Source organism: Amphiprion ocellaris, chromosome 11 (genome assembly GCF_022539595.1).
Source record: "Amphiprion ocellaris isolate individual 3 ecotype Okinawa chromosome 11, ASM2253959v1, whole genome shotgun sequence".
Lineage (NCBI taxonomy): Eukaryota > Metazoa > Chordata > Actinopteri > Pomacentridae > Amphiprion > Amphiprion ocellaris.
The window spans coordinates 15143965-15154650 of NC_072776.1; the positions used below are offsets into that span (position 1 = coordinate 15143965).

Here is a 10686-nt window from a genome sequence, read left to right on the forward strand (position 1 = left end):
AAAAGCAGAACTAAAATCAACAAATAAAATTCTGGCATATGCTCTAGGTGCTTGAGTGCAAAGTGAGTCAGGCTATTGATTGCATCATCAGTACCTCTTCTATGCCTGTACGCAAATTGAAATGGGTCAAGCAAAGGACTAACTTCTGCTTTTAGTAGAGTGACAATGACATTTTCAAAACATTTCAGTAAGGAGAAGACCTTATGAGTTTTGAACAGAGAACTCAAGAATCCAAAGCTGCCTTTGTGATTCCCTATGAGCAAGCAGTCAGCAACAGTGGAAAGGAACCAAAAAAAAATCCCTTTAATGGGGAAGAAAAAAAATCTCAGACAGAATCAGGCTCAGGGAAGGCGGCCATCTGCTTCGACCGGTTGGGGTGAGATTGGGGATGGGGGCGTGGGGGACAGCAGAAGGTGCTGGGGTGGGGATGTCAGGACAGTAGATGGACAACATTGCGCATGATTCCTGGAGAATTTAGAAATTTCCACGTGTTTGTGGGACTACTTCATTTACAACTTTTTAAATGATGACTGTAAAGGAGGAGAATCACTCCACAAAACAAGCATTTGTTTCCAATTCCTTTTCAGGATGCATGTGCAGTCAACATACTCGTAATGTGTACGTCTGTGTGGTCACAAATTTTCAGCTGCTCACAGACATCTACAGAGGGGTTTGTGTGGACTGTCACAGACTTGGTGGATGATAAAGTTTACTTCATGCGTACTCTTGTGGACATGTGTATGCAGAAAGAATGAACTGGCCATAAGACAACATCCAGTGGCCCAATTTTCTTCAGGTTATGGAACAACAATTCTCTTTTTGTTTTGTAATAGTGATTTTGTCTCAAATGCTCTGTGTTGTTTAGAGGTTAGGACCCTCCCTTCACCTATCACCTTTAACCAGCAACTAGTCATCACTCACTTCATCAGATTACAGGAAAAAAAAAATTATGCTGTTGAAGTAATTAGCTTGTTGTTTTATTCACGTCTCCACAAGGTTTCGTTGTTGGTCCAGTAAACACATCTTAGATTCCCAGGGGTGTTTTGTTGTTGAACTAAACCTGTTAATAGGAGGTGTTGTGTAGAAGGACAGCACACTTTGTATTGGATGTTGCCACAGCAGCACAGTGTAGGTCTCTGCTCTGTAAACTCTTATGATTAGGAAAGCTGTGAAACTTTGCTCTGATCATGGATAATGTCTCTGCTATAAGAATGTTCACTCTCTCAGGGATAAACGAGACAGTGAATTACAGAATTGCCATCTTCTCTCTCACTTTACTCTATTACAGTGTGATTTTGTTTGTCAATATTGCTCTCATTGCGATTATTGCGTTCGATGAAAACCTGCATGAGCCGATGTACATTTTACTGGCCAGTTTTTGCATTAACGGACTTTATGGGTCAGTGGGTTTCTACCCCAAATTCCTGTTAGATCTGCTGTCGTCTTCTCAAGAAATCTCATATGAAGCATGCCTTCTGCAGGCTTATGTCATGTACTCATTTGCTTGCTGTGATTTGTCCATTCTAGCAGTTATGGCTTACGACAGGTATCTGGCTATTTGTCGACCTCTGCACTACCACTCTTTCATGACGAAGAGGCGGCTCTCTCTGCTGGTATGTTTCTCCTGGTTGATGCCTTTTTCCATATTCTCCGTCAGTATTCTACTAACATCTACAAAAAAGTTATGTGGCTCAAATATTCAGAAACTCTACTGTGTGAACTGGCTGATCGTTAAACTTGTTTGCCCTGATAATGACACCCTTTCGAATAGCATCGTGTCATATGCAACCATTTGTCTGTATGTGTTACATGGCTTTTTCATAATGTGGACTTACATGCATCTTATAAAAACATGTGCGAGGTCCAAAGAGGACCGGCTGAAGTTTATGCAGACATGTGTTCCCCATTTAATCTCTTTATTGACATTCATGTTTGTAATGCTTTTTGACTTGATGTACATGCGATTTGGCTCCTCGACTTTACCTCAAAGCCTTCAAAACTTCATGGCTATAATATTTCTGCTCATCCCTCCAGTTATGAATCCTCTCATATATGGATTTAAATTGACCAAAATACGACACAGAATTCTGGGTTTAATTTATGTCAGAAGAAAATGACCTCAGAGTTGAACATCTAATGCATTCATGCTTATATGCTCACAGTATTGATGAACACTGTTTCCTCAGCATATGCTCATCAAAAAGCACTGAATTTTCATTTCACTGATGCTATTTCTGCTATATGACAGCAAAGATAATGTGCATGAATGTATGAATATGTTTGTGGCTCTGTATGTAAATTAATTAGGAAGCAAACACAAACACACATACATCAGAGAAATGTTTTTACTGGGTTGGTAATATAAAAACTGCTGTAACTCTTGAACTGTTGCTTTTATTTGTGGTCAACTGTGAGTGAATTACAGAATATTTAAATTATTCTGTATGTGATGCACAAACACTATCATCTTATGAGGTGACTTTATTGAAGATGGGAGTTTTGTACTTTCTGTCACAGTTGTCTAAAAGTAAATTTGGTTTCCCACTACTTTTCAAAGAAATAATTACCAACATGTTTTCAGGTGTTGTTACACACTGCATCCTAAAAATTCATCTGGATTGTCTGACACACATGATTGTCCTGGCTGCACCCTGTCAGCTGGTAAAAGACATATATGGATGAATGGATAGAGTATTGTGATCGCCCTCTTGTGGCGTTTTGTTTCTTCTCAGTTACCTGCTGAGCAGCAGGGGATGGTGATTTGAGCCGATTACCATCAACAAAAAATGTCTTTATTTTAGTTTGACTCTCTCCTGAGGAACATATTATTGATCAAAATGATGCCTTAAAATTAAACTGTCTAACAGCGAGCAGACTTCTTTTTGTGAACTTTACCAGCAGGGACCCAAACCACCCTGATCAGAGGTCAGCAAATCATCTCAAATTACAGAAACACTCATCGCTTCTGCTGCTGTGTGATGCTGCAGATATTTTATTGAAGTCAGGGCATACTTTAACTGTGCAGGTAATTTTCAAAAGCTGTTTTAAACATGCAGCTCTTGCACTACTGCTTTAGTTGGGGCCTTATTACAAACGCAACTGACTAAGATATTTTCACTCAACATAAAGCAGTCGTGACATTGTGCATTAAAACACACATTGTAGACTGCAGGCAGGGACACACAGAATGAGTGTTGAACTGATTGTCAATGAGTTTAACTTGATGCCTGATGTGGTTGAGTCTGTTGCTGTTGATAGTCAGCAAATATAAATCATATAGTGTGTGTTATTTAAAGATTCGAATCTTAATTCTCGAGATCCAGCCATTGTTTGATATTTGCAACTGACATGTCTCTCCATCCAGGGTCTAAACCAAACCCTGAGGTTTCATCCTTCTTTTTTTCTTTAATTTCAGACTGAACAACCCTGCATATAAACAGTGTGAGCTGCCAGTGGTCATTAATGTGCAAGAAAACATAATACTTACAGCATTGTTTGCCTCCGTAAATTCCATTCCCTGCTGACCAGTCATTTTGTGTGTTCTAATAGTGTATTTACTGCTGTAAGATGAATATTCCCTTCTGTAAAATCTATGAGAGATGATAGAAGCTGTCTTTATGTGGCCTATCACTGTCATTTACTCAGACATTAAGCAACTGTTTTCAAAGCAAGAATTATATTCTCCATAACTGGTGAAGTGATCTTGATCTGTGAAGTAAATAGAGTTTATATTTCTGAAAGCTGCACCTCCAATTCTTGCTCATATTTTTGCTTATATACAGTAAATGTGGGGTACATTCTTCTAATTTCTCCTGATAGGGCAGTTAAACTTCCACATTTAGTGTTCTTATTATTATTTGGTGACCTTTACTAGTACAGAAGTGCAAAACCCAATGTGTGCACATCCAGCTAAAAATACTAAGGTGCAGGAAAAGATGTCACTAAATATCAGAAGAAGAAGATTTTTGCCCACTGTTAGACTCCAAAGATGTAGTTTAATTCTCTTCTTTCAAAACATTCACTTTTAAGGCCACCTGTGTCCTGTTCTTATCAGAACGACTGGATTTCTTGGCCCAGATTATTTCACCCCTACTCTGGAGTCATGATTCAGGCAAAATGAGAAGTTCCAATGTTGAAGTTGTAAATAAACACGCAATGGACAGTATATTAACATTTTTCATATGTAGAGCGTAATACTAAATATCGACAACATCTGATCAAAAGCTAAAATCTACATAGATAACAGTTACCTTAGTAACTGAGGTAGAAGTACAGGTCACGAGTGCACGTGGACCCTTGAGAAGTGTGTGATTTCAGTATAGTGGTCATAAATAGACTTTAGATAGTTAGCCGGATGCTGTGTTCCTAATCAGGAACTTTATGATCATGATATCTCAGGGGGATTTCAGGTCTCTCCACTGTTCCTCTGCTGGGATCTGGCTGCTTGAACCAGGAAGCAGCCCAGCAGAGCTCCAGTCGCAGCTCCACCAGCCGATCTGGCACTTAACCCTGTAGTGACCCTGAAGGAGGCCGCCAGGACCCCGACTGCAGCTCCTAGTGCTGCACCTCCAGCTCTCAGCCACGATGACGTCCAGTCGGCCTCAAGTTGCCCTGCAGTCTCTTTCTATGGACACAGAATCAGATTAACTGTATTAATACAGCGCACTCCTATCCCAGTTAAAAAGAAGGCCAAATATACACAATAAAACATATGAGACTATATTGTCCTATATGTCTTCATTTTTTCCTTATGTATGTGGAGCAGGACTCTGTAGTATTGGCGGGAATATAAACTACTTCAGGCTGCGTGAGACCAACACAGCTGCAAAATGGGAAGAGCAAACATGCAAATGTTATGTTGTTTTGGAGCAATTCATCTGGAAAAGTCTAATTTTCATCCAAGCTTTTAAAGTGTTTGTTGAAAAGATGTAATCACTGAACACGGTCAATGAGTTTTTCTCTTTTTCCATTGGATTACTGGATGCCTGAAATAACTTTCCCAGTTAGATAGATTCTCTGTTTGGTCAAATAGTTACATTTAAAGCTCAATCTAGAGCTAATCTGAGTCATTTTTTTCCCCTTTCAAAAATGCATTGATGAGCCAGTTTTATTTGGAAAAAACAATAGCAATGAACGATTAGAAAGTCACATCATAATATGGAATTATATACATTTCTGCACATGCTTTACCTTATATATTTAAACTACCAAATGTAATGCACTGCATGGCCATGGTTAGTTGAGCTAAAGTCCAGCGTAGGTTCTTTGTACTCTCTGTGTATACTGCAAAAAATGTTTGTACATTTTACGGCGAAAAAAACTGTCAAACCATGATGGTAAAAAACCAGTAAAACCATTTGATGCAGTTTATATAACACGGAATCACTGTAAATTGGTTAAACAGGAGAAAAGTGTGTTTTTTTTTAAGATTTTTTTTTTCTCTTGAAAAAATACATTTCCTGACTCCTGCACAGTTATTTAATGGAAAAATCCTGTAATATATAAAACAATACGGTAACTTTTGCATTTAATTCTCAAAAAGAATACAGTTTTTCCCGGTTAAATGTACATACTGTTGTACTGGCAATGGAAACATGCTGCAATATTTATAACAAGTGACATGGCAATTTCTGCATTTATGACATGTAAAAAATACAGATTGTTAGCAGTCAAAATGATGTACTTTTGTGTTAGTAATGGACATATGCTTTAATATTTATGATGGCTTTAACTGCAATTTTTTGCTAAAAGTTACACAAAACTTCATTTTATATAGTGTTGTCATGTAAATTTTTTTAATTTTTAAAGGTTAAAACTTTTTTTACAGGAAAACATGAAATGAAGCATGTTTTTAACAATAAGATCAACAATATCAATACATTTCTTTATCGTAAGTGTAGAAAATGTTTTACTGTAATTTTATGGTACATTCTGGCGACCACATCTGCAGGAATTTACCGTAAAAACAGCTTTTTTTTACAGTGTAAAGACCAATAAACCTTCGAGTGAACTGAAAATCACTGACTCATTTTCATTTTCTTCCTCTCAAGTGTGTAGAATTATGCAGGATAATTAAGTGAATGTGGTAGTTAGAACATTTTTTTTTTTACCACCACAGCTCCAGACAAAACTAATGTTTCACAACTAATTCCTCCAGTTAGAGTTGATAAGCTTTGTGACATAATTATGACATTTTGCATTGATATCTCTTGGATTGTATGGTTGACTCACGCAACTTTTAGTGTAGTTACTTATTTCCACTTGGACTTTTTAATATATTTGCAATAAATGTTGATAACTGTCATTTTACTCACCTTTTCATGTAGCATGATGCTTTTATCCAACAGTAGGCTTTTCTGTTCTGTCTCTGTAACTTAAAGAGTGAATATATCAGTCAGTCAGAGGATACTCATCATCTATGTAACCATCGGTGCTGCTGAATCAGGTCGTACTCACTGGGTTTGGTGACGTCTTGATGGTGACTCGGAATTGTAAATGCCCATTTTGGTTGCCTACTAAGCTCCTCCAATGATTTGAAGTCTGTCATTGTTGTCCTGCTGTCGTCAACTTTATTGAAGTGTGCAGTGTTCACCTCATTTGTTCTATTGGCTTCTTTTCTCTGATAGTCTCTCTGCATCCCGTTAATCGTTGCCTTCAGTATTTTCTTTGTATCTTCATTTTCTCTCCTCAGCTGCTCAGTTTTCTCTTTGAGCTCCTCTGCTTCTCTTTTGTGAGCCAGCATCATTCGCTTCAGTTCTTTATCCTTCTCCTCACACGTTCTCTTTAAGATTGCATTCTGCTGCTCTTCTTCCTTCACTTTTTCCTCTAGAATTTTCTTGTCTGCCTCATTTTTTTGCCTTGCAGCTTTTATGACATCATCTTTGACAGTGTATTTTTCACTCAGGCTTGCTATCAGTCTATCTTTCTCCATAATGACCTGTTTGAGCTGGTTGTTCTCCCTCTCAGCCTCCATTAATCTCATGTTAATCTCTTCTTCATAATCTTTCTTTTGCTCCATTTCTCTTTTCCTTTCTGTCTCTGCTGTCACCTTCAGAGCTTCAACCTGCACATCTTTCTCTTTGGCTGTCTTCATCATGTCTTCTACTGTTCTCTCCTTCTCCTTGACTGCTTGTTTCAGAAGACGATTCTCCTCCTTTGCTTTCTTGAGCTGCCTTGCAGTCTTTTTGGAACTTTGCTCCAGCTTTTTATTGCTTTGCTGGAAATCCATCAAACTCGTAAGCAAGAGTCCAGTATCACTCCCCACCAGTGTCTCCTCAATCTTCTCCAGTAGTTCTCTAACCTGAATGTCTCTGACCTTGTTGGAGTTATCAAAAACATGATACCTGTTTCCACATTTGTCCACCAGCCGCTGAAGAGCAGGCCATTGTTCAATGTGCTCCTCGATGGGAGTGACTCCCAGACGATCTCCCCATGTGAACAACACAATGGCTCGAGTCCACACCCAAAGTCCAAGCAAGCTCAAGTGTTCCTCTGCTTTTATCCTGTCGGTTTCAGTGAAGGTCTCGTCACAGCGTACGACCACCAGAACAGCAAGAGGAATAGAAGCACACAGAGATGCACTGTGGGTAATCTGCTGTTGTAACGCCTGTGGAGTGTCCTCAGAGCAATATCGTCCATACCAGCCTGGAGTGTCAACAACGCTGACTTGCTTTTTGTCAGTGCCACCCTGTCTCTCAGTGCACTGTCTTGTTGGATGTCCAACAGGAAAGACTTCATCTCTGAGAATAGTATTTCCCGCTGAGGTCTTTCCAACCTGTCTCGGTCCAACAACTAGAATTCGAAGTGCTGGAATCGAGGAAGACTCTCCTGGATTTGAAAAAACGTCAGGATTTAGGCACTAATATTAGTTTCAGAAATGCTTTACATTAAAAAAAAGAAAATGACATATATCTTATGCATATCCCATGACGTGGTTTAGGTTAAGAAAGTGAGCAACATTTCTTCTAAGTCACTTTACTTATTTGATATACTACATACATTAACTCCACTCTAACTGATTTTGGTGGCTTGGAGGGTGAAAACATGTGGTCAGTACACAGAAATGTTACCATCTATATGCTGATATGGTGAAGACAGTTGCCCATTTACACATCCAACAGCTACAGGGCAACACCATCATTCATTTTAGTCATGATTCGGTCCAGCTGTTAAATATACAGTGTCTGTAGATGGTATTCACCCCCCTTAGAAGGTTTCTCCTTTTATCACTGTTCACCATTAAATCATGGTCAATCTAACAGGACTTTTTATTTGACAAGAATTTCCACAGAAAAGACACTTTGGTTGAACCCTAAACACTATACATCATTAAAAATATCATCACCATTGTGATGCATGGTGGTGGCGGCATCATGATGTGGGGATACTTTTCAACAGCAGGTGCTGAAAGGCCTGTAAAGGTAGCGGGTGACATGAATGCAGAAAAGCAAAGGGAAATCATGAAGGACAACCTGATGCAGTCTGCAAGAAAACTCAGAACTTGACAGTATATGTGTTTTCCAGCAAGACAAAGCCAGACTGCACTGAAATGGAATTTGTGTCTGAATATGAAAAATGTGAATATACTAAATATTGGCTTGAAGGGGATGAATACTTATGCAATCACTTATTTGATGCTTTATATTTTAAGTAGTTGACATCATTTGAGGACATTCGCATTCACTTTGACATGTAAGAGTCTTTTATTTCTTGTCAAAAAAAAGCCAAATTGTGTTGATCATGATTCAATGTTAAAAAGGAATTGAAGTTGAAAACTTTCTTTGTAGGCACTGTAAATTAATATCTGCTCTCCTTTATCGCCTCCATAAGACTAAACACTCCACTATGTTTGCCAACGAGTTTCTAACATTGCTTTTTTTGCTATAAACACCTTGGTCTGGTTTCATTGGAACTGTGAGAGTGGTGATAGTGAAGTGAGACAGACACCTGAACAAAGAGGTGAAGGGAGACTGCAGAGTTGGGTGTGAGTTTATCCCTAAAAATGACCGCTTTCACACCAGACAATGTCATATGATTCATTGTTATTATAAACATGATTGATTATAGCTGCAGTCAGTGATGCTTACCCTTTAGAGATCTGAGTGTGATCCTGGCCATCTGCGCATTCATTCGCCTCAAAGTCGCCCCCTCCTCTACCTCTTTCCTTTTCCTCTCACTGATCCTACAGACTGCTTTGGAGGCCACATAACCAACCCCTCTTGACTTTATGTTTCCTTCAACCATTGCATCGATCTTCTCCAAAAGTTCTGCAACCTGAACATCATCATCTTTTCCCCAAGAGCTTGTGTCTAAAAGGTGGTATCTCTGTCCAGATTTCTCCATGATGGCTTTGAGAAACTCATATTTTGCAGTGTAGCTCTCCACTGGAACCCCTCTCAGTCGCTCACTTCTGGTCAATATTACTATTGTGTTTCTCCACAGGATGTCATCCAGCAGCTCGAGAGGTCCCTCTACTGTCCACTCCCTGCCTCTGTGGGAGCAGATGGGAATAACCATGAGGAAGGCGTGAGGTCCGGGTGGACACGTGGCCATGCAGGCTGCCATGTTTCCGTTGACCAGGCTGGGGTCTTGAACAGAGTAGCGGATCCACCTCTCAGGGGTGCTGACCACAATGACTTTACGGCCGCCATCGAGAATGGCTTGTCTCTTAACACACATCTTCACGTCTCTGCTGATGTCAAACATCTGTTGGCCCAGGATGGTGTTTCCCGTCAGACTCTTCTCCAGCCAGTCGTGGCCCAGGAGGACAATCCTCAGCTCCTGAGGACAGTGTTTGTCCCCTGCCAGCAGATATTATTCAACAACAGTGAAATACAGGGTGTCCATAAAGTCTCTTTACAATTTTAAGAATTTATTACAGTGGCAGTTGATATCTTAACCAGATTTGTTTTATTGTAATCGGTGTTTATTAAAGTTTGTAATCACATTGAAATTGTGTGTTTCAGGTATACGGTTGTTGAAAGAGGAACTGTTACATGAAACCCTAAAAAATGGCTACTCCTCAGACTGGTGGATTGGAGGGGATGGACCAGTTCCTTGGCCACCATGTTCACCAGATATCACTCCCTTGGACTTCTTTCTATGGGGTTATGTTAAAGATATTATGTATCGAAAAAGATACGGGACATTACTGACTTGAAGCAAAAGATTTCTGATGCCATTGCCACCATTGATGAGGCTATGCGACAGCGAACATGGCAAGAAATCGAGTACCGTCTTGATGTGTTTCATCCAACTAATGGTGCCCATATAGAGGTGTATTAAATGAGGTAGAAAAAACTTTGACAACCACTGATTGCAATAAAACAAATCTGGCTACGCTACCTTATCAACTGCCTTTGTAATAGATTCTTAAAATTGGAAAGATACTTTATAGACACCCTGTATGTCACGAAATCAGTGGAAGTGATTTCAGGGGGTTCACAGTATTCCACTGACCTACACTTAGAAATGCAGAAATTCCCCATTAGGGACAGACATGAAATTGAAAAAACAGCAAAATGTAATGAGCAGCATACCTTTCCATGTGTGTGTTCTGCAGGCCATCAAAACATTTTTTCCGAATCCGTCTTAATGTCGAAACATTGATTTACAGCTGGTCTATTCTATTTGAAATGAATGTGTTTCCTAAACAGAGCAAAGTGAAGCCACAACGACCAACATCAG

General features: G+C 39.4%; 2 protein-coding genes across 2 annotated transcripts; one reads left to right on the top strand and one right to left on the bottom strand.

The window, feature by feature from the left end:
* Nucleotides 1-1098: 1098 nt before the first annotated feature.
* Nucleotides 1099-2399, top strand: LOC111565903 (olfactory receptor 11H6-like). The gene has a single exon (XM_023266207.3). It carries the CDS (start codon nucleotides 1188-1190, stop codon nucleotides 2115-2117), a length of 930 nt encoding a protein of 309 aa, XP_023121975.2. The 5' UTR covers nucleotides 1099-1187; the 3' UTR covers nucleotides 2118-2399.
* On the bottom strand, nucleotides 2332-10686 carry LOC118470026 (uncharacterized). Its single transcript, XM_035946415.2, has 5 exons — nucleotides 10539-10686; nucleotides 9087-9800; nucleotides 6457-7827; nucleotides 6315-6373; nucleotides 2332-4624 (listed from the first exon to the last, which is right to left on the bottom strand). Exons 1-5 carry the CDS (start codon nucleotides 10564-10566, stop codon nucleotides 4406-4408), a joined length of 2391 nt encoding a protein of 796 aa, XP_035802308.2. The 5' UTR covers nucleotides 10567-10686; the 3' UTR covers nucleotides 2332-4405.

Coding starts and splice junctions, on each gene's coding strand:
- LOC111565903 (XM_023266207.3), top strand. CDS start 1,188: ATGGATAATGTCTCTGCTATAAGAATGTTCACTCTCTCAGGGATAAAC.
- LOC118470026 (XM_035946415.2), bottom strand. CDS start 10,566: ATGGCCTGCAGAACACACACATGGAAAG. Junction 6,374..6,456: donor TCAAGACGTCACCAAACCCA/GTGAGTACGACC, acceptor TCACTCTTTAAG/TTACAGAGACAGAACAGAAA. Junction 4,625..6,314: donor GCATCATGCTACATGAAAAG/GTGAGTAAAATG, acceptor CTGTGTCCATAG/AAAGAGACTGCAGGGCAACT.